This window comes from Lichenostomus cassidix, chromosome 1Ab (assembly GCF_008360975.1).
Source record: "Lichenostomus cassidix isolate B80296 chromosome 1Ab, HeHo_3.0, whole genome shotgun sequence".
Taxonomy (NCBI): Eukaryota; Metazoa; Chordata; class Aves; order Passeriformes; family Meliphagidae; genus Lichenostomus; species Lichenostomus cassidix.
In genome coordinates this window covers 4,903,141-4,930,725 of record NC_139481.1, presented here as the reverse complement: position 1 = coordinate 4,930,725, position 27,585 = coordinate 4,903,141, and the positions used below count along the sequence as shown (strand labels likewise).

The window sequence follows — 27,585 nt, the reverse complement described above, 5'->3', positions numbered from 1 at the left end:
CTGATATAACGCACTAAGAAATTACGTGGGAAGCCAAAAATCATTGATGTTTTCAGCTACTGAGGTACAGAGTGCTTCCAAAAAGTGTGGTAAAACCTACTGAAAAGCTCCTGCAGTGTCTTTTCCAGAGAAAAATAAAAATACAATTTATGATATTTCTACATCTACTCAGGCAAGCAGTTATTTCAAATATTTGGAGCACCTCTCCTTTGAAGACAGGCTGAGAGACTTGGGGTTCTTCAGCTTGGAGAAGGCTCTAGGGAGACCTCACAGCACCTAAAGGGGCCCTACAGGAAAGCTGGAGGCTTTTTACAAAGGCATGTAGTGCCAGGCCAAGGGGAGATGGTTTTAAACTGAAAGAGGGTGTGTATAGATTAGATATTAGGAAGAAATGTTTCCCTGTGAGGGTGGTGAGGCACTGGAACAGGTTGTCCAAAGGAGTTGTGGATGCTCCATCCCTGAACTGTTCTAGCCAAGTTGGATGGGGCTTTGAGCAAGTTGGTCTAGTGAAAGGTTCCCAGCCCATGGCAGGGGTGGTTGGAATTTAATGATGTTTAAGGTTTCTTCCAACCCAAACCATTCTGTGGTTGGACAGTGATGTCCAGGGGTCTGTTAGAGCTGAGATCACACATGGCAAATGGGAGAAGTTAAAAGCTAAGATTATATAAGAAGGAAATATGGCTACAAGCCATTTTTGGATTTTAATAGTCATTGCTTACTAGATTTATTCTTTCTTCCAGACAGAACAAACAGAAAAGTTTTTCTTACCATCACATTAGAGAACATTGACAAGATTCCCAAAGCTATTACTAATTATAATGATTAGAAGAAAATTGTGTGGTTAACGACAAATGTTCTTTTCTTTCTTCTGTACATTTTGTTTCCTCCCCCTGTACCTTAGACACACACTCAGAAGTCTCTCTGCAGCTTTGGTCTCCCTCCTGAGCCCTAATTTTCCTGCCCAGGGAGGACCAAGACAAGCATCTTGCTGCTTTCCAGCTTCACACCACATTTTCTACCCAGGCTTGCATGCTCTACTCTGCTCCCCCTGCTCCACACTCACTTTTATAAGACCATCACTGAGGAATGATGGATCAAGGCAGGGAAATACCCCTAAATCTGAGTATCTCTCTTGCAGGAATAATTAAATATATGCTGAACTCAACACAGCACATGTCAATCACTTTCAATAGTTCAAGAAAACTATTCCTCTTTCTTAATCAGTTGATGAAACCTGAAATGATGGCTGCAATAACAGCTGTCATGTTTAAAGTTCTTTTGATGTAAAATGCATTGACACCCTCCCCTGAATTTGGAAAAAAACCCAAAAACCTGGGGTGGAGGAAAATTTTGTCTTCACTCTCAGATGAACACAGAAACAAAAGCTTCTATTTCTTGAGCAACTGTAACTAAGGCATAAATTCCTTTTTATTCTTAAATGAGATCTATGTTTTATATTCAATGCACAAATAATTTTACTATAACCTTTGAATGCCCAATTTTCAGAATTATTTTCTTGTTGAATTCTTCATGAGCTTCTGCTCCCCCCACCCCTTCCTTTCACCTTTAACTGAAAGGCAATATTGTCACCAGGTTCAACCACAACTTCACTTGACAGGTGTTCAGTGGCAGCTCCAACACAGGTCAGCAGCCAGTGCACAGGGTGCTGCAAGTTCTCTGAACATGAGCAGCTAGTGAGAAGTGCAGTAAATTAAAGATATAAAGCCAGACAGGAGTACAAAAGAACCCAACAAACTCTATGGTACTGAAAATCTACACACTGGAAGATGGATGGGTAGCTGTCAAACTTGTCAGAAGTACACAAAAAGCCATGGTTTTGCAGAAAGCACTACAATAAAACTAGATGTTTACATCTAGTGAAAGGCAATATGGGTGACAGCAAAAGCATTCATTTGCAGGTGCTTACCTAGCAATTAGCTTTGGCTAATTTACTCTTGCTAAAAGAAGACAACATGCTTGCTGATGGCAACCTCAAGAGATGATCAAGAGGCACAATCTACAGGAGTCCTCAAGAGTCTCTCACATTTTATGGAAGATGCAGTGGGGCAGGACCTAAACTCTGCCCAGATCCTTGTTCATCCAGCTCTGGGCTCTCAAAATCAGAAGGATATTGACCTGCTGGAGAGGGTACAGAGGAAGGCCATGAAGGTGATGAGAGGGCTGGAGCACCTCTCCTATGAAGACAGGCTGAGAAAACTGGGGTAGCTCTGCCTGGGATAGTTAAAGGGCCTTTTGATACTTCAGGTGATCTATCAGAAAGATGGGGACAGACCTTTTAGCAGGGCCTGCTGTGACAGCACAAGGGGTGATGGTTTTAAACTGAAAGAGGGTAGATCCAGACTGACCATAAGGAAGGTAACTTTTATGATGATGGTGGTAAAACAGGTTGCCAGAGAGGTGGTGGATGCCCCACTCCTGGAACATTCAAGGACAGATTGGATGGGGTTCTGAGCAACCTGGTCTAGCTGCAGATGCCCCTGTTCATTGCCAGGGGGGTTAAATTGGATGACATTTAAAGATTCCTTTCAACCCAACCCATTCTATAAATCTAAGGCAACAAAGGGAATGGTGATGCAGTTCAAGTAACACACTAGCAAAATTACCCATACGGATTCTGGGTAAAAGCACAACTAAATTGCAGCCAGAAATAAGTCTTTGGCAAAGCAATAAAAATAGAAGGATCAGAAGATGATGGACGGAGTTTAAGTTCCATTACCTTCCTGCTCAAGCATTTGGGCAAGAGCACACGGACCAGAGCATCAAGACCAATAACACAGACTAGAGGTAAAAGCTTAAGAGGAAAGAGGAGCCCTCAACTGAAGTCAGTGATGACACCCAGGTACAGAACTTGAGCCCCAGACCTGATGCCACAAACTAATTCTGTACATGGGAAGTTTGCTATTTCTGGCACATATCAGACAGGCATCTTTTTATTCATATCAAAACTACTATGTTTTCTTAGTTCTGCATTTCCTAGAGGTAAACATGTTCTTTCACACTTTATCACTCTACATTCAGAACCTTTTACATATAGCTTTGTCCTTCTGTGCTGCAACCAGAGTTTTTCTGGCCCTTTCTCTGACAGGTGATGAAATACAGGAGTCAAAACATGAGCTCTAGCAGTGACAGGTTAGATTCAGATAAATTGCTGCCAAAGAAATTCTGACAACAGAAAGCAAACCCTGTCTTAACCAAGCCAAAAGCAGCCAAGAGGTGGGAAAGGCACAGAAAGGACACACTAGACAACTGCTGCTGGGTGGAAATGAACCCTCAAGGGTAGAGTGCAATCTTTTTTCTGACTACATGCAGCACTCAGTAATACAGCTCTTCTTTCTTTTTTTCCCCACTTTAGTTCTACCACAGAAAGTCTACACACTAAGCAAATTACAGGTCTGCAGCATTTAATCCTGTTCATCTTGATAAATGAATCTGAGGATGATCTAATCTATGCTAGTGACCATCCAAATAAAGAGTTCCTTTCCTCTCTCACACGATCTTCTAGTTCTTGGCTCACAGCTGCAAACTCTTTCCCTTCCCTAATCTTAAACACAGCTTTGGGACTCACTGACTTCATCACAATCATGTTAAATCTACTAACTGGATGGCAAAGTAATCCAACAAACCCAGAATATTTTCCTTACAGGTTAGTGACTGGTAGTGGCTTAGTCACTGCCAGTACTGCAAGTACCTGAACAAGGGAAGCACAGAGGAACTGCATAGCAAAGAGCTGGGAAGAACAAGCTTTTCATTCCAACCACGGTGGACTCTTTCCACAGGATCTGTCTCCTGGGATAACTCAAATGAAAAAGCAGTGTCAGTCCCTTTCACCTTCCTCCCAATGGCACATCATCTCAGTGGCACATGGATCCACTGAACTTGCAAATCTAGTTTCAGCTTCATGGTTTATGGTCACCAGTTATTTCAGACTTACTCTTCATGCTGCCCTAATCATTTCCCAGTATGTATTTATGACTGCAAATGCTCTTCTCCCTATCCATGACCTACAGAACAAACACAGCTCCCAGTGATGGATCTTGGTTTTAGTTTCAATAAAAGCAAGTGACAAATAACTGTGATGAGCTAACAACTTCCCTACCTGAAATCCAGACTTAGTACAGACTAAGTTCATTATTATTGTTGCAGTTTGATACACAATTTAATGAAAACCACATACATGTGGCAATAATAAATCCAGACATATGGAATGAACTGGTTCATGTGAAAACAGAGGTGTGCTTAAATGTAGCAGAGTGGTTAAAATAGTGATAACACTGATTCAGTACTCCCATTTCACATTAGCAGTAAGTAGAGAACTACTGAGGGGCTCATTTGACCTTAACTGTTAAGGACTTAATGTCAACATTTGTATAATCAACCTAGTGCCCTGCTCTGACATATTAAGAGAAATGCCAGAAGTACCCCAAATAATGAGATCTTTATTTTTAATTACCCACTACCTTTAGGCAGCAATTACAAATAAAAGGACTATAAAAGAAATCTGGTTGACCTCCAGTTATTTCAATACTTGAGAGAAGCACAAAAAGAGCAGGTTTGAAGCACGTGGTGCCTGCTCAATTCCTAATAGAAATAATTTTGCATGCAGTACTTTAAACTCTTAATGGTCCTACGTCAGTGCAATTCTATGACTCTGGAGTGATGAAACAATACAGACATTGAATTTGTAGGTAGTTTACAAATTAAAAATGGCTTACAAATTTTTACTCCACCCCACAATTTTATGTATTTCTTTAAGAAGTTCCCTTCTACTAATACAATTTTTTTGGCTATATATGATCATTTTTCAAAGAGAAAAAAGGGAAGTCAACTGCTTTAAAGGCAAAGTTAGTCTTGTCTTATAAAATGTTTTCATGTGTAAGTATTTGCTTTTAACAGAGCATGAGCTTCTCCATTATACACACAATCTTTTGTCCCCTGGCCCCTGAAAAAGGGTTTGTCATTTCAATTGCACCAACATTATTATTAGACCATATCACTAATCTTCCCTTACTGATGCACACCAGGAATCCCATACAGTTCCTTTACATTTCTTAGAAAAGAGTTCAGTTTGTAATAGACAAGGAGAATGTTCCCTTTTACTACAGATATTCTCAGCTTTAATATAAGATGGTTCACATAAGATGAAGATAAAACAACATCAATCTAACCAGATTTGTTTGAATATAAACTTACCTCTAAATATATTGATGGTGGGTTATGCTCTCCTCCAAATTTGTCTAGCAATGCCTCTATATGTTCCTGTGTCAATTTAATCATCTGTTTGATGTTCCACACCTAGAACAGAAAATTAAAAATTTTAATCACCAAAAGAAGCCTACAGAACCTGTCCTACAACAAAATAAGAATCTCTTGATATTTAGTAAGAGAAGTCCATAACAAAAATTTTAATCAGAAATTTACAGCAGAGGATGAGGGAGGAAGAGAGGAGATTTGCTTCTTCATACATACTGTTATTCAGACTACTTATCAAAAAAAAATATTCAGTAAGTTTTTAAAGCCAAGGTGGGTTTCTTCAGGATGTTTCTTCCAAGGATAGTTTAAAGATTCCTTTTACTTTTTCCAGTTTAATTCTTTTCTATTTCATGGATTATATATTGTAATACACAGTGTCAAGACCACATCTGGACGTACAAATTGTGACAACATACCTCTGCAAAAAGAGCATGCAAATAACTTCATATTCTAGAGTAGGCAGCAATAATAGGAAGCAATCCAAGACAGATCAAAACAAGTTTTAATGCGTAAAATAAGCTCACAAATAAAACTAACTCTAAAATACTGAACTTGCACTTTGCACATCACCTTATTTACCCATTCTATTTCTAGATATCAGTAATCTGCCAGCAATTTCCTGAAGTAAACTAATGATTGATTCACTTCTAGCCCAATTTTTAGAACAGATACCAGAACAAAGATTTCATCAAGAAGCTACAGTTGAGCAAAAATAGTTTGCTCAGGAACAAGCAAACCAAACTACAAAGAGTGAGAGTGGGGGGATACCAAAGAATGTGCTACTCAAGTATTCTGTATGTAAATTCCCTTGAGGCAATGGTGGGAGTCAACTTGCTTCTCAACTTGCAGTCATTTATCAGTGAACCTAGGATTGCCAACCAGCAGCAAAGAGAAGGTTTTCTGTAGTTGGCTAGTTTTTCCCAAGATGGCAAGGGCTAGCTATGTGCTTGATGAAAAGAACAAGCAGGAACCAACACCATATCAATTAACCTACCCAATATAAGGCTTAGGATGTTTACATATCATGTAATTGGTAACATGCTGTTAACCTGAGCTGCATTTACTGAAAAATTCCTAGCCATCTTAGGAATTCTCAGCATTACCTTCAGAAATATGTTTATTAGTACTTAACAAAATGTCTATTATTTGGTTATTCTGGTGATTTTACCCAGCAGCAAAGGTTTCCTCATGAAAATTAACAATTTACTAGACTTAGCCACCTGGCAATGAGGAAGGAGAGGAGGTAAGATTCTTCACTGACAAAGCAACACAGAATTGCAGAAGGATTGAGGTTGGAAGGGAACTCTTGAAGTCATCTGGTCCAAACTCCTCCTCCAAGCAGGATGTCCAGGACCATGTCCAGAGAGGTTGGAACAAGATGGTCTTTAAGGTCCCTTCCAACTCAAACCATTCTGTGATTGATGAAAAAAATTTGGAACTTACTGCCAGCTGCCAGGCTACAGTAAAAATATCTTCATGTGAAGAAACTGAAATTACAGTCTAATGGAAGACAAAATTTCTCAGAGGAGGCAAAAACACCACCCAGAACTACCTAGTATACATCTGTGCAGTAAACCAAGAGCCTTTCCACAAGTGAATCTTACAGGCAAACTTAATATGGATTTCTGTAATCTTAGAAAGGTTTCTCACAAAGTTAAAAGTATGCTGAAGGTAGAAGGAAATCTATCAAAGTCATAGAAACCTTAGAAAATAATTACTTGTTGCTCATAGAAATGGAAAAGCTATTTTGTATGCCATATTCATCAAAAGTCTTCTGACAAGATGAGAACTTTCACAAATCTAGTATTGACTAGCATATTCTAGCCCAAGAACACAGATTCTAGGACAAGAACACATATGCCATAACGAATTTCCAAGCTTCACAATTTCCTTTTAAGTGGCAACTTGTACTTATATTTACTTAAAGCAAATTTACCTTCTGGCTTCTCACATCTGTGAAAGCACCAAGACAGAGTTTTTTCTGGTCCAGAGCAATCCTTAAGTAGCTGGCTTGAGAATGAAGCCCTCTGCAGCTATACTGCATCCTACCATGCAGCATCTATTGCTACTTTAATTCAATTGAAGGAACTCAAGTCTTTTCTTCACTGGAAAAGAACAAGTGACCCCATGTTACTCAAAAAAAGTCTGCTACTGCCCTCCACAGCATCCACAGCTTTTGCCTCACAAAAACTCCACCATCCCTGCTATATTTACACAGCCAACAGAGCCAGCAACTTCAGCCCTTCTTTTCTCCTTGCAGACTTGCTTGTTCAGACAACTCAGCTTAGTTTGCATCGTGAGCACAGCCCAGCCTTGCAGACCTTGAGCCAAGACACAGCCCCATCTTCCCTGTGGAAAACACCCTGAAAGACTAAACTCCTAAGAATTACACCTCTGGAGTTCAGCAGAACTCACAGACACATGGATTTTATTTGGACAGTTTAAAGAAACCTAAGTGTGCAAAAATGGCCTGGCAAAGGTCTTACTCCCCATAAGCACATACATTCCAGGATGGCAGCAAAGAACTGCCTAACAACAGAGACACCAAAACCACAGCATATGGAATCCTTTTATCAATCAGTTCTGGACCAAAGAGCTTGTTCCTACACCACAGAATAAACCCAAGTTTTTAAAGATTAAAGTAATCTCTTTATCCACTCTTTATTCACACTTTTTTAGAAGTAAAAGAAAACTGCAGAAGCCTGATGCTTACCAAGAAGGAACAGACCTATTTTTTTTCTTATGAGCACTCCACTACATTTATGAAACCCACACCTGTAGGAAAGCGTAAAACCACAATTGTCAAGTATCTTGCAGAAATACAAAAATTAATGCCAGCCTCAGAGACACTTGCTGGAAATCTTAATGCATTCTGAAGTAAACCTGCAGTGCATCCAGAAAGGCCTGCATGCAAGTCTGGTCCCTTTCCATAGGAAAGGGAATGGGGATTTGAGACACTGTTTAAACTGTAGTTCTATGAAAGAGTAATGAATCCTTTACAGCTTGGATAACCATATCATTTTTCCAAAAAAAGCATCAAATAAATGATTCTGGCCTATCTTGTAGCATTAGGTTAAGGTTATTCTCTATCACAAGAGATTAGATTTGATTCTCCTTTTAGTGCTGCTGACACAAGGAAGCTGACGCAGGCTAACATAGACACACGCAGCCAGACAACTGGAAATATTCCAGATATACTGGAATATATCAACTTGAATCTGCCTATTGTGGATAATTGTGCATTAATTTTGCAAATAAGCACTCCCTTACAATGCAATAAAGATGATGACCTATTTCAAGCCAGAGGCAAGTCAGATACAGTAGAAGCCTAAATCCATTCTATTCAGGGAAGACTATGACTCCACAAGTCACAGAGTGTGTCGAGCTGGAAGGTACCCTCAAGGATCAGAGGGTCCAACTCCCATCCCCAGGAGTCACACCAGGAGCGTGTTCCAGAGCCCCAAGGGAAGTGGTCACAGCACCAAGCCTGAGAGAGCTCAAGAAGCCTTTGGACAATAATCTCAGGTGCATGCAAGGTTAAGCCACAAAGTTATTTTTGCATCCCTTCCTGCTAGTCAAAATGTGCAGTGCCTGAGACATCACAAAGCAAACTTATCTTTCGTACTTTCTGCACCTGGCATCACTACTCAAATCTTACAGCACATCCCAAGCCTAAGCTGTATGATTCATATTTGGTAGAAGACACTGAAAGTTAAAGCTACTCTAAGAAAAAAAAGCCATTATTTGTCCAGGAACAGTATGTCCTGCATTTGGATTACCACCCTTGGTATTGACAGAATACTCTGACAGAACTAACAAAGTAATTAAACAATAAACAAATTTAAAAATTAAGCATTTAATTTCAAAATTGCTTCATAAGGAGGACAAAATTATCAATACCTATCCAATACTGTTCCAATCAGTCCTTTCAGGCTTCTTTCTTACACAATCAATTCAGTTGTTTGGTTCACTGAGCAAGGATCTACTTTGCCAGAAAACACTTTAGAAAGCTGTCATTCATGAGATTGTCCTTAGCTGGACTAATCTATCAACTAACTTGGAAGTGAGATGCTTGGGTGAAAGATAGGCAAGAGGACATAGGAATGGGGTTAATAACAGAGCACCAAACTATTTGCATGGCAAGATGCAGAATATGTGGGTTTGAGTTTCTATGCTGACAATTGCTGTTACCTCTCTCTCACACTTTGGTGTCTCCTTCAGGTACTTTCCCCCCTCACTCATCTTGAATGGTCACAGTTCTCTTCTTAACTCTCACTAAGCTTGCTTCTCATTTTCTCCAGGCGTGTGCTAGAACAAGCAGAGATGGGGGAAGAAGAGTCCCTTTCTTCTTCCTATACTCCATGCTATAGCTCCCCTCCATCTCTCTGAGGAAGCTTCTTGCAAGTTGCACATCCACTGTGTTAATTTTTCCATTTTTCCTACTCTCCTGGCTCTGCATGCTTACCACATTTTCAACAGTCTAGCTAAAGTTTTTATTAAACAAGTGTGACAAATACCAACAGCTGAAAAATTTCACTGAATTGAAAACCAGCTTGCAATGGCTTTCATGTGAGAGTTTACACAAGTGACACGAAGGTCGACATAATGCTTGCCTTCCTAGTTCATATTTCCCAACTTTTTATTAATCTCAGTGAATCATTTTTATTTATAGATCCTTTACAATGTCTGCGACAGCCAACAGTGGAACACTGTCAAAGTCTGTATGTAGGCAGTTCAAAACGAGCCAGTAGAATTTACAACCTCAGACTAGTAAATAAGTTACAGACAACAACATCTACAGAAGTTACTGTAGCCAAGAGAAAAAGGATACATTATCTGTTTTTCCACAAAAGGCTATGAATGTATCTTTCTAGACTCATGAAGAATAGCCTTAGGGAAGGTGTCCAAGACTACATTTAGGAAGAAAAATCCTTAAGAAGAGGTGCAACATTTTTAGTACCATCCTGTCTGACAACTAGGATCATAACTAGGTCAATTAATACAGTAACATGATCAGTGAGCATCTGCTGTAAGCACAGCAGTTAATTAAATATTAAAAAGGCTTCAAGATGAAAATCTATTTTCCATCTAACAGGTAACAATTTTTAGGAAAGAAAGACTAACTTGTAACTAGCAGTGCAGGTTCCAACTGCATCTGACGCTGCTCCTATTGAACAAAACCACCCCTCCAAAACCAAACACCCAACAACTTCCACCCTTCTCCAGAAAACTAGGAAACATCTGACTAACTTAACACTCCAGTATCAAAGTATCATCTTTGAGGAGTTTGCAGCAGAAACTCCCTCTCATTTCTTTGCAAACCAACGGTTGCAACTGAGAGTAATCTACGTCTTTTGCTTTCATTAATTCTAAACACAAACTGAATTGCTCATCATTCAGCTCTACTCTTAAAGCAGAATAAACAGCCTTTCAGTCTGTCAGGCCTTTGCCCCTCAAGTTGCCTCCTCTTTAACAAAGGAATTCAGACTTCAAATGCTCCTTACATCTTAGAAGTGTTTAAAAATGTACTTTTGTATAAATTCAAAAATTGTAAAAGATAAAGCTCAGTGAATTCTATGTAACATAACCTTGTCCTTGTAGCATAACCAAGCAGTTTCTCTGTAAGAATGAAGCCATCAAGAGCCTTAGGCACTGACTGCTTTGCAGCTCACACCAGCTGAGATGGTGGGTGCAATTATCATATTGTCCTTGGCTATTTACACCCCTGCTCTCTTCCTTACTCTTTCTCCATAACACACACCTTTGGCTGAACCATTGCAGAGTGCTAAACAAGGAAAAAATTGTTCTTTGTCAAGGCAAGCTTTCTGCCAGTCTACTGTGCTAAAACAGCTTGGCAAAGGACTCAGTGATCCCCTCAGCTGGTGAAAGAAGTCACCTTTCCTCTCTATAGCTCACAGTTAGATGGATTCAGGCTACCATGAAGCAGCAGCCTTCCTGTTTAAGTTTCAATTCTCTTTCATTCTCCCACTTTTTCCATCACCTGCCATCTTTGCTGCTTGCTGCTAAGTAGAATTTGCCTCCAAGCACTATAAAAAGGAAAGTTAACAAATGTTCTCTACCACAGTAGAACAGCAGCGTGTGGAAAAATAAGAGCTGCTTGTATCCTTCATTTAAATCATTAACCACCAGTTGCACATGTAAATGTTTAATTCCATATTTCTCATGGCTTTTGTGTTGCAGTACTACTAGTCCCTCTTATTCACTTTGATACTAATTTAGTAGTCACGAGGATCACGCACAGACCGAGTTCAGGAACAATTCACTGTATTTACATTCACGAATTAAACAACTTCTCCCTAGTCACTAACAGGTTTTTAAAAAAAATAAAAGAGGAAATAAACTATCCAGATTTTCTAACCCATTTAAGAAGGCAATTTTCCTTTAACCAGGTAACTACCACAGAATCTCAATAACATTAAATCTATGCATCGGTGACATTTAAAAAAGATTATCATGAATACACCAGACTATTTCTCTGCACACCTTAAGCTGAACACAAGTCACATTTGTGATGGAAAGCAAGCAGCCAGCCAGCTAATTACAATAATTGCCTATAAGAAGCAAATGCTAGTCCAGCAGAGCTCTTACACAGCTTGGGTCACATTAATTAAAATGACAAAACAAATAAACTCAGTTTCAGCTGAAGTACAGAACTTAATTCTTCTCTCTCCTTGCCAGAGTACACAATTAATTAGACTATCCAGAAAAGATAATCAGCACCTATTTAAAAGTTCATATTATCAATCCATAAAGTAATTTGTTATACACTTGGCAATATTTCCCCACTAAACTGTTATTACACAGCAACTACTGTGCATAGTTTCCAACCAACTGATTAGAGAATATAAAAGACAGCTGGAATTGTTGGTTGAGTACAAATATATTCTGCTTGTTTAGAAATATTTGTGTTCCAATAAAGAAATTAAGGTATCCTATTTTTATCACAAGCAGATCTCAAAAGCTGAAATAGAGCAAATGTACTTTCTTTTTGCTTTTTACTTTTAAAGCACAAGTAATATGCTCCTAATCAAAAGAAACAGTCAAATAGGAACTGCCACAGAAACCACATTCTCCTAAACAGCATTCAATGTTCTATTCAGCAGACCACCCTGCCTTAGCAACCCTAGTACCACCTTGGAAAATGAAATAATTTAAAAGGTACAACTGGCTCCTTGCCACCCATTGTAGAATTAGGAGACTTAAAATTATACTAACTACTTAAGCTAGAATCTGGAAAAACTTACATCAATTTTCAATTATTTACATAGGCTTAAAAATGTCACAACAGACAGTACAAACTGTATTCTAGCAGAATTATAGAATGCTTGAAGAAATCTTTCCTGAAAGCTACCTCAGATTATACTAAAGACTCACATTTAACTCTATGTTACTTAAACCTGTTATAGAGAATGTTTGATCTATTAAGTTTAATGAATAAATTTTCAAAACTAGATCAAAGATTGAGGCACCAACATACAACCATCCAGTTCCAAACATACAGATACTACCAACTTCTTAGTCATAATGATGTATTTTATTTCAGCTTGATTTTATAGTGCTTTTCAAACACCATTAGTGAATAACTTATGCTAGAGAGAGAGAAAAACTAGACACACTACTCAGACTCCAGAAATGTCTACCTTCAAAACAAACCCTTTATCTGAGACAAAAGGGACCAAAAAATTAAGTTACAGTGCCTGTGCTCCAAGTGTCAGAAAACGTTGCCTGAACACAATATAACTGCGTTTGGAAAGTATTTACTACGTAGCAGTGCATTTAACAATAGCTTTGCTAATAATGATACTGTTTAAGAGGCCTCACTATGTAACAGATCAAGCCATTAGAGTTGGTATGTCTTTCTAGGGTCAAAAAAAACTTAGCCACTTAGTTACACAACACATTTTTAAACTAAGTTCATTCGTTCATTACCAGCCTTTCTTGCTTGTCTCCCAGAAGAAAGACTTTAAACAAAGTTGGTATGTTTCATGTAGAAATTGAATTGGCCCTTCATGCTAAGCTTTGTGCAGGTATACTGGGAGAACCCACAAAAATATTTCACTTGGTCAGAACCTTAGAAGAATAAAAATGCCCTTCAGTGCTCAAACACCCTCATATGATCTCCTGAATTTAATACAGATAGTGTGGAAAATTCATTTAATACTGAGCACTACATATCTGGCACTGCACAAGCTCCATTTTGAAGAGAGGTTCTGTTTTCTGATCTTAAATGCTCACGTTGGTTGGGGAGCATCACAGTGGGATAATAACGAGCAGCACTGCTCCCTCAAAACTCCTGCCTGAACTGACAGCAAAGTCTCTTCAGTCAAAGAGAAGGGTTACATAGTAGATGTTTCCTGTTACACTCTTTTTTTGCTAGCGTCCACATTCATAAAACATTAGCAGAAACAGAATAAAAGGAACTGTTGCTGCTCCTCCAAAACTAGCAAATGCTAAAAAGGTGGAGTAACAAGCCAAACACTTGCAGCAAGGAACTTAAGCAGGAGAAAAAAAGAAGTAAAAAATGTAATTTTGCATCAACCAGCCTTCTTTAGCACTGGTCACAGAAGAGAGAATCAGTTGAACGAATATATATTTCATCATTTTGGAAAGAAGCTGTGCACAGGAGGGAGGATTAGGAGGACTCCATTGTACACCCAAAAAGCTCAAGAGCAAATGGAATAAAAAAGCTGAAGCAAAGGAACATGTATATTGCATGCTGACTTCTGTACCCTGCACTCGCTATGAGAAAGTAGCTGTGTTCACACACAGATGTGTGAACAGTTGAAAATTATGAAAACCATCTCACACCTCACAAAACGAAATACTGTACCCAGAACTCTCACGTGGTCAAGGCTGTTGGAAACTTGCTACACAAGAAGCTCACAGACACCTTCACATCCCTGGCTCACTGGCAAAGCCATGGCATGCAATCCTATTCCTGTAAAAGGCATGCTCAGAAGGGCTCCAGAGAGACTAAGGAAGATTGTTACAACCAGGCAGGGGAAGCTCAAGACCATAAAGTCTCAGGTGTCAGGACCTAAATCTGGCAAGTCCAGCTAAGGAAGTCTCATCTGAGCACAACTCCTCGTTCAAATATAAAAAATTAAAGCCCCAATGCAGTTTTATGAGACAAGGATGATTTATAAAAACCAAACAGAAAAGAGGACACATACACCATACTACCACTACTCCCCCAACCACATTCCTTTAGTCTCCAACCTCAAACCATTTAGAAACTCATTGGGTGCTCCTCGTGTTGAGGAGATTCCATTCACTAAGTTTGCAGAAAATGAATCCAGCAAAAGCAATGCTGATTTTCTTCAGTACCAGTGAGTGGAGTCAACTCAGGACAGGACCCACATGGCACCAAGTGGGCACAAGGGAGTAGATCTGGCTGAGAGGTGTGACATGGGCACAGGAAAGGGCAAAACCTGCAGCTCTGGGTATCAGAGCACCATTTGATTGACTTGGCTCTAACTGCAGTGACGGGAGCAGCAGCAGCCATAGGGAGTATAATTATGACAGGGCATTTCTAATACATTGTACATTTCACCACCCTTCAGAAGAGAGCGGTTCAAACTGAAAATAAAACTTACAGGTGGCCAAAACACGTTTTAAAAACCCCCTCTCTTAGACCTGAAACAGCTTCCTTGGAAGGCTCAAGTGGAAGAGAATTAGCAATTTCATGATCAGTCGAAACCTTTTTTTTTTCCCTTGTAAGTACAAACAAAATTAGATTTCTTTCTAAATCAAATTTCCTCCAAAATATTTCATGCAGTCCAAACTTTCTACAGATACAACAATTAATTAAACTGAACTACAGATTTGTTATGAAGTGGAATATTGCAGCCTTAAGGAAACCTGTGGGGTTAGCTTGTATTAAAAGACAGCTGCCATCAAAAGACATGTGCAATAAAAAACCCAACCAAACAAAAAACAACCAGAAACCAAATCCCATGTGGTCTACAGTATTTTTAACTTCATGCAATAAAAGAGTTACCACTCCTGGCTAAACAAGTGTCAAGAAGGGTATTATTAGAACCGTTTTAAAAATAAGAGGTCTTTCAGTTTAACAACTACAACAAAACACAAACAAGAATTAAGCAGCAAGACTACTAAAAAAAAATAAAAATCAGTACTAAACATTTTGTACCTAACCAGTTTGTGGATATCCACAGAGATAAGAAACAAGCCTCCCAAGACATCACAACTTTCCAGAAGAAGCCACCACTCTATTAAGCAAGTTCTGTGTAATCAAACAAGCTACCACAGGACAGAGCTGTTAATCCTATTCCCTTTTGGGAAAAACATCATAAGCAGAAATCTCTACTATTCCCACTAAACCCAAGTATTTCAAGGTTGTGTTCTAATGTTCAATCTACTTTGCCACAAATAAATCATAAAAAAACTAAGGAAAAAAAAAAAAAGAGAGATTACCAAAATCACTGCCTTTTTTACACCTGGCTCAACTTTCCCCTATCACTCCTGACACGTTTCCCTGTTGAGGTTACAGTATATTAATGAGCAGCTTATAAATAAGTTCAGAAAGTCTATTTGCATGCTTCACTATTCCTGGCCATAAAGAAAAACATTTCATAGTAACATGGAACCATCTCCTCTGCTACCACTTACACTCACTACTTCTGGCAGTAACCACCACAAGCCTAGCAAATGAGTTATTTGCATTCTTCTTTACATCAGTTTTGACAATTTCCATTTCTTTTTTAAACAACTTCAGATTTTATTGAGTCTTTCTTCAAAGCTCTGACCTTCCAGACTTCACATCACTGCTAGTATTCTGCTCTAGACTCCCCTCAGCTAGACTGTGCATTTCTTGAAGCTGTGACCCAAAGCCAGACACAGTATTCAGCTACAGCCTTTCCCATGCTATGTAAAAGAAACAATTATTTCACATATCTTTTGAGAAGATATGCTACTGCAGAATATTAGCTACAAGATGCTTCACATCCAGCTCCAGTTTAACTTGTCCTCACAATTAAATAGGACATTATTCACAGACTACAAAGTTAGCTCAGTCACCAAATACAAATGCAAGGAAACATAATTGAGATTGAACATAAAATGTATTCCCAAAACTACAAAAGCAATGAAGTAAAAAACCATTCACATGCTTTTAATTTTCCAAATAAGTAGCACATTCAATTGTAAATTCTTTATAGAATAGAAACTCTAAAGGAAAGTTGTTCTAATACCCAGCACCATACGTTCCCTAAATGTTACTGCAACAAAATTAACTCCATCTTTCCTTCATACACCTACATGACTTTATGAGAACTCATCACTTATTTCATATTGTAAGGTTAGAGGTGCCTTTTCATTCTATCTTCATTTTATATATCTTTTCATTCATTCTCCATTTTATTCTTAAATCTGTCTCATAGGATTAAGGTTTCTAAATTTATAACTAATATTCATGCAGGATAAATTCCAGCATTGCTGCCTAGAAAATGACCATCCAGCAGCTCAGGCCCTCACTTCACAGCCTTCAAAGTAATTTTTGTCTTACAAAGAGCAGTTCAGGGCACAAAGCTCCAAGTACAGAAAATCCCATTTGAATTATTTAATATTGGTGTAAATAATCTCTAGCAACAAGAGCAGAACCTTTCCTCCCAGCTGTCACACACTCCCTACTATATCAACAACCCTGTAATGCTCTGAAAACCTTCCATCCAAACAGTCTCTTGTCCCGAGAATTCATGCTGGGGAAGAAGCCAACCTCTGTGCCTGTGGACACCAGCTTGAGGCCTCCCAGCACCAGCAACCAAACAGTCAGAGGAAGAGGAAAAAATTTCTGCTAAAGGCACTTGCCCCTACTCTTTCCAAATTCTTCTGTCTCCAAGAAGTACTCATTTCCTACATCTTCTCTATGAGTGCATGGGCAACTACCCTTACCAATCTTGAATTTTAATATAGGGGAAAAAGAAATCAGCAATTATGATAGTATTTATTAGAGTTATAATACTCATTATTAGAAGATTTTTAGTATTGGCACTTAAAGCTACCAAAGCAACTCCTGAAGACATAAATTTGATTTAGAGATGGTCATGAGTTGAACAACATGGCTTAAATTTGTTTTTCAAAGCCCCAACCCTCGTGAATTCATAAGTGAGACTGATGTAGCTGCAACCAACACAGCCCACTCAATTACAACCTCAGTACAGAACACCTCCTTCACAAGAGGACTCTAACATACTAATGTGTGCAAGACAATTTCAACATCTGAGAGAAACTCTTCTTGTCTGTTCCCCTTTTAAAACTAGAAACTGAGGGCGCGACTGAAGGTTTGCCTTCTGGAAATCAGGACTGCATTTCCCTAGAGACTGTAGGAACTGAAACCTTTTCAGGTATGTCCTTAAATAAGTAAGGTTATGCTCCTTGACAGGCTCCCATAGCAATGTTACTTTTAAAGCCTAGATTTACCCTGTCTTGAAGCAATGAAACGAAACACTACAACATGTACTTACATTACAGCCATGAGTCAGTTACAAGCACTTCAGTATTTTTCTGACTTATGTCACTTTGAACTTGCATTACACTTTAGGTTGGCTTGTTTTAGTATTCAGGTTAGTTTCCATTTTAACTGTGTCAGCAATTTTTTGGGCTTGAACTTCATTAAGGTACAGGTTTAGGTGAATTGGTGTACTTACACAGTAAACAAAACTTAATTACCTACAACTTGAGGAAGAACTAGTTAACTACAGAACAAAACCACATCAGAAAATAAATCTCTACAAGCAGCTCTGCCTTGAGACCCGTGTGTTTCAGTATTTCCAATGTATAACAAGTTTGCTTTTAAATAATACAAGACTATCCCCACACACTTCCTAAATACACCCATACTGGAAACATATCAACCTTTCTGGCTGGCAGGTGTTCCATGAGCTGGACCACTTGTGTCTCTGCCTCATCCAGGGAAGATATTCAGGATAGGAGCAGAAGCAGCCACACTATGTAATTTACCATTTGGAATCAAATCTAATGACTGACACAGCTAAAACATTTTTGAAGTCCAAGTAACTTAAAGCAGTTTCGCAAACACCCCCTAATTTAGGATGAAAATTTATTTAAAAAAAAAAAAAATCTTGCCTCCTGCAACTGCTTTTCCCTCTCTTCTCTCTTATACTTCAGTTTAACTAAGCAGCTCTGCTGTATTGATGTTATTGTTTCTACAGCCCAAATATAAACCAGTTATTGGATTAATTCCATGGGGGTTTTTTTTAAGGGCAGAAATAACTGAAAAATTCAGAAGCTTTTTAACCTCACTTTGCTGCTAAAAGTGCGTGTTTGTTAAACCCCACTCTTCAGGTGTTTGGGTTTCTCAACCAGCTGAGAGTTTCTCCTTACTCAGGAAAGTTCAGACTGGACTGACATTACTCAAGGCATTTAATCACCCTGCTGGGTAGGTGTAAAATAGATGTGTACTGCTGAGTTTTGCCTGCCTTCAGCAAGTAAGAAAGCCAGAACACCTTAAGACGAGGGAATCAAACTCACTTCTTGCAAACATCCATAGCGATGGACTCCTTCCCTATTTCTCCTTTCTGGCCACCCACCCAGCATGAGCTCTAGGACTTCTCAAACTTCTCAACTCACTAATTCCACCACAATCCAGTAGGCTATTAATAAATAAAACGGATAAAACCTTTAGGGAGTCGGGAATCAAACTGGACCCCTCTGAAAGCAGCTGACCCAAGCCAGCTCATATCCCAGCTGGAGGCTCTCCTGGGCCGAAAGGAGAGGTTACCAGGTGGGTTTGGTTCCTCACAGGGCCAAAAGGAGAGGTTACCAGGTGGGTTTGGTTCCTCACAGGGCCAAAAAGACAGGTTACCAGGTGGGTTTGGTTCCTCATGGGGCAGAAAGGAGACGTTACCAGGTGGGCTTGGCTCCTCACAGGGCCAAAAGGAGAGGTTACAGGTGAGTTTGGCCCCTCATAGGGCAGAAAGGCTGCTCAGAGATGAGTCCTGTACCGATTGCACACACACACACACACACACACCAGGGAAAGCTGAGCTGAAACACTCTTCAGCGACTACCGTTCAGAACAAAACAGCAGAGCTCCTGGCAGCTGTATTTACCTCCAGAACAGACTTGAGGCATGGCATCTGGCAATTTGGTCTGGCTTGGATGCCTGCAGTGCTTGAATCTGCGAAGCACCTTGTGTTGTTTACGGCACAGTTTATTCCCCCTTCCAAAAACATTTCAGAAGCGTTCGCAACTCACGCTTCAACCCCAGCAAAACAGGTAGTACCGCTCGCTCCCCGTGGGATTGGGAAGTTAAGTAATAAGCCCCAAAAACACAGGAAGTATGTAAGAAAGACACCAACCAGAGGCCTGACATCCTCGCTGCCTGCACGGTGCCCTGTCCGTTAACATTTCCTCAGACGCTTTGTGCAGAAACGTCCGCAAAAGGCACGTCCACAAAGCGAACCGAACCCAGCCTCGGGTTTGAAATGCATTTCGAGCGTTTCAGAACCATCGGGGCAATCAGATGGCAAAGCCCCACACCAACCCTCGGCCGGACGCGGCGCCGCGGCCGCAGGAGCACCGAGCCGCGCTTCCCCGCAGCCGGCCGGGACCCGCACCCTCCGCGCCGCGGCCCCCGCTCCCTGCCCCCGCCGGCACGGGCCGCCCCCGGCTAGCCGGGCCCGAGCCCCGGGGGCGGGCGGCCGCCGCGTGGCCTCACCTCCTCCGGGATGGCCGGGTCCCCGCTGCCGCCCCCCGCGTAGCCGGCGCCGAGCGCGGGCGGCTCGGGCTCCATGTCCCCGTTGAAGAGCGAGGCCCCCTCGGCGCTGCCGCCGCTGCTCAGCGCCGCCATCTTGGGCCGGAGCGCCGGGGCGAGGGCGGGGCCGGGGGCGGCCGCGTCCCCGCCGCCGGGGCGGCCCCAGCCGCGACCCGTAGTGCGAGGGGCGGGCGGCGAGCGCGGTCCCGGCCCGCTCCCAGCGCCGCCGGCGCGTCACCGCCGGCCCCGTGACGTCACGCACAATCGCCGCGGCCACGGCGCATCGGCCCGCCTGACGTCATCGGGGAGCACCGTGACGTCACGGCGCGACCGCCCCGTCGCCCTGGGAACTCGGACGTGGGCTCAGGCCCCGCCCCCTGCGCCTCGGCCCCGCCCACCGCCGCCGCAGCGCCCCCTGGCGGCGCGGGAGCGCAGTGACGGGCCGGGCCCGGGAGCGGGAAGCGGGAATTGGGAATTGGGAACCGGGAACCGGGAGCGCCGGGACGGGAGGAGCCCGCGCACACCCGGCCGTGTGTGTAATCGGGTTGGACAGCACTGCCGGGAGGGCTGCGGGTCCTTCCCGGCAGCGGGGAAACCCGGGGTGAAGGCGGGAGCGCGGTGCGGCGGAATTCAACCGAGGAGCGAAGGGGATGCCGCGCGTCCCTCACGAGCAGCAGCGCTGCGGCTGTGGGGTGAATGCTCACAAATACCGTGAGCAGTGCTCACAGGAACCGTGCGGCAGCGAGACACGCTACCGAAATTCCCACGGTCACCTGCTGGCTGTGACTCTAGTGTTAACTACAATAATCGATCGCTAGGATCGATAATACATCCCTGTTTTTTTCTCCTGACAGCACTTAGGCCTTGGGCTGCTGCTCGGTAACACAGGGTGCTGTGAGCTAGGGAAGGGTCGGGCCTGGCTCAGCAGTCATCGGGAACTTTTCTAACCCTGCAAACACCGCTCTCCATCCTCTGGCTGGCTTTGTCCCATCGGGAGGTCTGGGAGCTGCTGCTGTGTCCCTCTGTGTGTGCAGGGCAGGACGTCTGGCTGAGCAGGGACCAAAGGTGGCCTTCGCTCCTCTGGTGCCAATGACACAGCGACCAGAGTGGGAAATGCCACTCCCTCCAAGGAGCTGGAGCCAGCAGCCACTGCTGTCCCCAAGACCTGCTCCCCGCCTTGTCCCCAGTGCCATCTTTCCCCAAAGTGGCAGTGTGTTCCCATCTAAAGTAAAACCGTGACCTGTGTCTCATCCCTGTACGCCACACCCATTGAAATGCTGCATGCTGAAAAAGACGCCTGCTAAATCAGGTGGTTGAAGCTGCTTTCTTGCTGAAAAGGTCTTTATTATAAATTTAAAATGGCAACAGTATTTTAGTGCGTTGCAAAGAAAAGCTGATGTACCAGAGCAGTGGCAGGACTTCAGATAAAGGCTGGTCTAACACAGCCTAATATATTTTATTGTAGCCAACTAAAATACATGAGGTTGAAACCTGCAAGTGGAAGATCCTTATCTTTGTTGCACTTCAGGTGTGAACATGTAACCACACAACCTCTTAATGTAACAATCCTGGTGAGAGAACTAAAGTTTCTATTTTGCCTTTCATGCTGGGGCCATCGCTGTGGAAAAAACATTTCAAATGCAGTTCAGTATTGGCAGTGTTGCAACTGGTAAATAAATGCAACTTCAATTTAATATTTCAATGGATTTTAATTGATTTTCTTACATGCTACGCTTCCTAAGAGGGGAGCCTGGGCTTGTGACTGGTGGCCTGCAGTGCAGTCAACAGAAAGGCTACATAAGTACATGAGAATCAAATGTATAGACTAAACAGTTGGCCAAGTCTAGAAATGTGTAATAGCCACATTAATGAAGAGGATAATTATCAGCAATTCCTGCAATGTGATGGGAATGTGTAATGGTGGGGAAAAAATGCACACAAACTCTGGAAAATGACACCCATGCTGACGACTGAACACTGGGACAAATCTCTCTGATCTCTAGAGGAAAAGGCAGCAGAGGTAAGAGGAGAGGTCCTCCCAGCACACACCCTCTTGTGGAAAAGTCAACAGAGTAATATGGGTTAACTAACAGAGTGAGTCCATTCATTTCCATGAAATTTATACCAAGGAGTGATTTAATTTCAATGTACAGAATCTAGTCCTAGCCCTGTTTTATTCCCCAAGCCATTTATGTCCAAGGCATAACCCTAGCAGTGGAATTAGTAGGCTACTATCAATCTGCAACTTGTAATAACCTTTCCCATTGTTTTTAGTAGTGTTGGGTCCCTTTTATCTGAGGTTCTGATTATTTCCAGAAGATTTTCATTCACGTAGAATATATTTGCTAGACTTTCTTCTAACATTTGATGTACCACTGAAGAGCTGTAGTTCTAAAGCCTCATACTCCAAAGTCATGTCCAGTGATGGAAACACAGCAGAGTTACCACCTGAAACAGGAGATAAAAAAAAACCTCCTAAGAACTATTTTAAAAGATTGTTGTGTACAAAGGAGACAGAAATCTACTATTCATACTATACTTTCCTTTTGATTGGGGGAATCCACACCTAGTGATAAATGGAATTTCCTACTCCTTCACGTGGTGGCCATTTGGTCTCTCTACCTAATCCATCATGATGAAAGATACATCATTAATAACTGTAGTTATTTCTTGGTGATATGAAATCCCATCAACTGATAATTGATATCACCAACATCTTTTACAGAGACTAGCTTTCATTATCAACATAGGTCAAAATCAAATTACAACCTGGATGTGAAAGGCAGGTTTCTGCTATCAAACCTGTGGGGCAGTGGCTGCTTGACTCCTGCAATGCAGCACAGCCAGTTTATCTGGTATTGCAGCAGGTAATGCATACTTGTAAAACCTGCCACCTCCCACCAGACTCCTGGTTATGCACTGGGGCTTGATCCTCCTCAGATTTTTTTAAATTAACTTGAATTTGGATGAGAAACCAAATCCAGCTGTTAAAGATTATTTAGCTAGGTTGCTCACCACCAGAATGTTTGTCTGATCTAATCAACATTAGCACTTTCAGAGAACAATGTTTTAATGTGTCAGTGAGAAAATGTATATGACTACCTGAGAGCAACTATCTCGTTGTAAGCATCCAGAACTTCATCTCTTCTTAAAGAAAAAGTTAAAAAAAAATCTTTATGAGATGCTTTAAAATGTGAATATCCAAAAGGGATATCAGATGAAACTTAATCTTGGTCTTCTTTATTATATTCATTCAATAGAAGATAATATGTAAAAAAACCCCGGCCTTCCACTTTCTTAATCAAAACAACTACAAAATTTGCATGTTGGTGTGATAATTGGTATGATTTTTTTAAAGTGGTGTGAAAATTGGATACACATTAAACTCAGGATGTCTGAAGTGGCCTTGAAATTTATCTGAATTTCAAAAAACTGCTTAGGCTTTTCACACACTGAAAATACAGTATTTGTCCTGTAAATTGTAGCATTTGTGCTTGGCCCATGCACATTTGAAAGTGTTGGTTTAAATTCTCATTCACAACCCCAGAAATACAGGTCTGAATGATTTGTGAAAACACAGATTCTAATGTTCCCTGTTATCTTGGACAGAAAACGTGAAGCAGAGCAAAAATTAGGCTGTTGTCCAGAGTTCAGTCATTTTTTGATTACTAGTCAGAATAATATACCCTTAAGAAAATTATATTGCTCTCTAGGAAAAGAATGTTGGGGATATTTTTTAAGGATATAAGCCAGATAATTTTTTTTCTTTTTCATCTCTTTAGCACCTATAGCAGTTGATTATCTCACTCACTCTAACATATATTATGCCTATTTTTATATTTCTAGGAATTGCAGTCTGATTGATCCACAGTGAGACAACAGAGAAAACAAGGCTGCATTTTTATTTTCCTTTTTTTCCTCCTTTTCCCTTTAAATTATTCCTGTACAGAGCATATGTATTGTTTTCTTTGGAACTTCCTGGGAACTAATTCAGGAAATTTACCATTCTGTGACACTGCTAAACTTGAAACTTCAGTGAGAAATTAGGTAATATTCAGATGGTGATTTAAACTTTGCAGCTGAACACACTTATCTGTGTTTTTTTCAGCTGATGGAGACTTCATAGCTCTTTGCCTCTGAATTAAATACACGAGGAGAAGTGATGAGGATGGGTGGAGACTACCAGTAAAACAGGAGTGGGGAAAATGAGAAAAAAATGTGAGTCTACCAAGTTCTTAACAAATTTTTCACTCTACCATTAAAAGAAATGTTGACCTAACAAGCTTTCTTTTATATATAAATAACAACCTACTCTAGGTTTTCTTGTAATAATATTTGGAATATTTCCATAGCGTTTATTTGATTCAAGCAGAATTTATTTTAGAGTCATTATTTATAAAACTGTTGCTCTTCTCTCCGTAAACCCCAGCCGAAACCTTCAGAAAGTAAAAAAGCAAAACCTTTTCCTTTGAAGACATGGTGGGGGGCAGGAAAGGTGAGGGGACTGGGACATAGTAGTGACTTTGCATCTAGGCCCCTTGTATATGTGAGGGGGGAGCTGAAAAACCAACAGTTTATTCCAAAGCAGTGTAAATACCGACAGATGTGGCATTTGAGGGACCCTCAAGTGACAGCATGAGCCCTGAAACCACTATTGAGGGAACAGAAGTAGCAGCCAGTGGGAAAGGAAGGGGAGGGATGGGATGAAAGATTAGATGGAGGGAGAATATGGTAGAGGTAGACAACGGAGAAGAAGATGCCACTCTCCTAGGAAACAAGAAGCAGATGGAAACAGGGAAACAAAGGAGCAAGGAACACTGGTTTTCCTGCTTGATGTACTTTACTAAAACAGGGACCAAATCTCCTGTTTGCAAAGATTAGTTCAGCCCATCCTGTTCCAGTAGCATCCCTGGTCACTGCTTTAACACATTTGGCTTGTTTGGATATCTGATTTCTGGGTCCTTTGTGTTGGACAGTGATAAGCTGATCAGCTTTAAGGACTAAATAGTTTTACATTCCTCACATTATTATTCCAGTGTGAATAATCACATTTTACAACTCAAAGCCATCCCATTTAGGCACAAAAAAGTTCCCACTAATGTGATTGAGCATGTTCCAAGAAAGGGCAGGAAAGGATACCACCTCAGTCAAAACATTTTACTGTTCAGAAAATTACTGTTCAATTATGTTCCAGTCTTAGGATTTTCCTTCATAATATCCAGGGTAGCTGAGCTTCCCCTGGCCTGAATACCTGCTGTAATTTGATTCTCCAGCACTTTACAGACATATTGGTGACTATCTATGTCTCTGATCTAATAAAAGTTTAGATAGTAACTTGCACCTTTCAGTTTCTAGCCTCTTCTCTGAGCAGAAAAAGTCCATTAGGGTTGGTATTGGCCTGGAGAAAGGATATTTTAAGAGTTTAAAAAATCTAAATCAATAACATGAATCAAATACAGAAACTGCAGCTTTGATGTGGGAGAGAGAGAACATGGTGACATATCATGTTTCTCAGGGCAATATCCCACATTGCTGGAGTTTTAAAAGTGATGGCTCTTCAGACATAGGTCAGATAGGATGGGTAACCTTTCTAAATGAATGCTTATATTGTAAGACACATATGCATGTTTTTTGTATTAAAACATCAGTGTCTTTTGCTGACAGAATCAGTATCACAGTACATAATCCATCCTTGTTTTTAATCCTCACTACCACCAAGACAACTCAAGCCTCACAGGCATTTAGTCTCTCCTATAAAGGCAAGCTGCCCACCAAGCAAGTGGGAATTAGGACAGCCTTCTAACCACATTGCTCTATCCTCATTATTCCTGCCAGTATGCCCTTGGCCAAAGGCAAAATTTCTGGTGCAGTGGCCAATGGCCTCTCAATGTTTTTGATGCTGTGGATTGCTTGAAGCTTGCTGTTATGCTGAAGGCCCTTGGATGTGGTTATTCCTTTTTGATATAATGAGACCTCTTTCTCTGGAAGACACATTTGTTTTGGTAAATGAACACAAATTCTGTTACCCCCCTCTGGGGGAGTTCCACATGGCTGTGCTGGTTTTGGCTGGGTGAGAGTGTTAATTTTCTTCACAGTGGCTGGTATGGGGCTGTGTTTTATATTTGTGCTGAACACAGGGTTGATAATAACAGAGATGTTTTTGTTATTGCTGAGCAGGGCTTGCGCTGTGTAAGCCCTGCCCAGCAATAACAAAAAGCCAAGGCCTTTTCTGCTTTTTGTTTTGCCAGGCTGGTGAGGATGTTGGGGTTGCCTGGGAGGTTGGGAGGAGACAAAGCCAGGACAGGTGATCCCAACTGGCCAAAGGGGTATTCCAGACCATAGGACGTCATGCTCAGTGTATAAAGCTGGGGTACAGAAGGAAGAAGGTGGAAGGGGAAAGGGTCATGTTTGGAGTGATGGAGTTTTTCTTCCTGAGTCACTGTCATGTGTGATGGGGCCCTGCTCTCCTGGAGATGGCTGAACTCCTGCCTGCAATGGGAAGCAGTGAATTAATTCCTTGTTTTTCTCTGCTTGTGTGCACAGCTTTTGCTCTCCCTGTTAAACTGTCTTTATCTCCAGCTACGAGTTTTCCAGCTTTTATCATTCCAATTCTCTCCCTGATCAGGCTGGTGGGAGCGTGAGTGAGCAGCTGTGTGGGGCTTGGCTGCCAGCTGGGGTGAAACCACGACAATGACTCCAGCTTAGATCTTCATTTCTTCTTATTTTTAAGTGGTTTGCATGCCTAGTCAATATCCTACTATCTGTCCTCAGAGGGCAATAATATTTATTAATTAACTTGAAGCTGCTATCAAACAACTTGAGTTTGAAAATACAGACATATCATGCTGTTGACTTTATTGGTGTCAGGCAACAGAGCAGTATATTGACAAACATCACAGCGTATAAGCAGAACTAAGTGCACAAGCAGAAAAATAAAGAGGCTACAGTGTCTAGTTGCCAGTAACAACTCTGACATTCTGTAACGATATAAAACCAGCATAAACTCTGGCATCTTAGAAATGCTTAAGAAATACAAGAAACTTCCCTGTTAACCAGCCAGTTCAATACTGAATGCAATGCCCTCATTGCCTGTTGCTCCTTCAGAAATACTCTGAGCAGCAGCTTGATGCTGCCTGTCACACACAGGCTCCTTTGCATGCAAATATAGAAATTAGAAATGTCTCACCTTGTCCATAGTGGTTGCTGGTTATAAATAAATCAGCATCATCCAGGTGCCAGTACTGGATGACAGTACAGTCTCTCACAAGATGAGGCTCTCCTTGAGCCGCCTGAAGCTTTCTTCTCTGCAGAAACCAATGCATGGCACCCAGGCAGCTTTACATTACTGTGATCAACACTGAACCACAGAGTATGCTGAGCTGGAAGAAACCCACAAGGATCATTGAGTCCAGCTGAGGAATATCACTGGGGAAGCAGCTTTTGCATGCACAGACATGACAGTCTCTGGAGAGATGAGGTTCATCAGCCCTTGAAGAGACCACTATCAGCCAAAGGCTGCCATTGGATTTACCTGCTGTAAAGGTAAATCCCTTTGA

The 27,585-nt window shown here is 41.3% G+C and overlaps 1 protein-coding gene across 3 annotated transcripts in view; it reads right to left on the bottom strand.

Annotated features, from left to right (window-relative positions):
* BRAF (B-Raf proto-oncogene, serine/threonine kinase) overlaps window positions 1-20,331 on the bottom strand; it is a 74,902-nt gene extending 54,571 nt beyond the window's left edge. The window contains exons 1-2 of one of the 3 annotated variants that reach the window (XM_085049520.1): window positions 19,994-20,331; window positions 5,212-5,313 (exon numbers count right to left, since the gene is read on the bottom strand). In XM_085049520.1, coding sequence (XP_084905646.1) covers window positions 5,212-5,313; window positions 19,994-20,125 — 234 coding nt within the window. In that variant the 5' untranslated portion in view covers window positions 20,126-20,331. Of the gene's footprint in view, window positions 1-5,211; window positions 5,314-19,634; window positions 19,800-19,993 lie in introns of those variants that run through there. The other 2 variants (XM_085049518.1, XM_085049519.1) reach the window with 2 other exon arrangements.
* Between the last annotated feature and the right edge of the window lie 7,254 nt (window positions 20,332-27,585).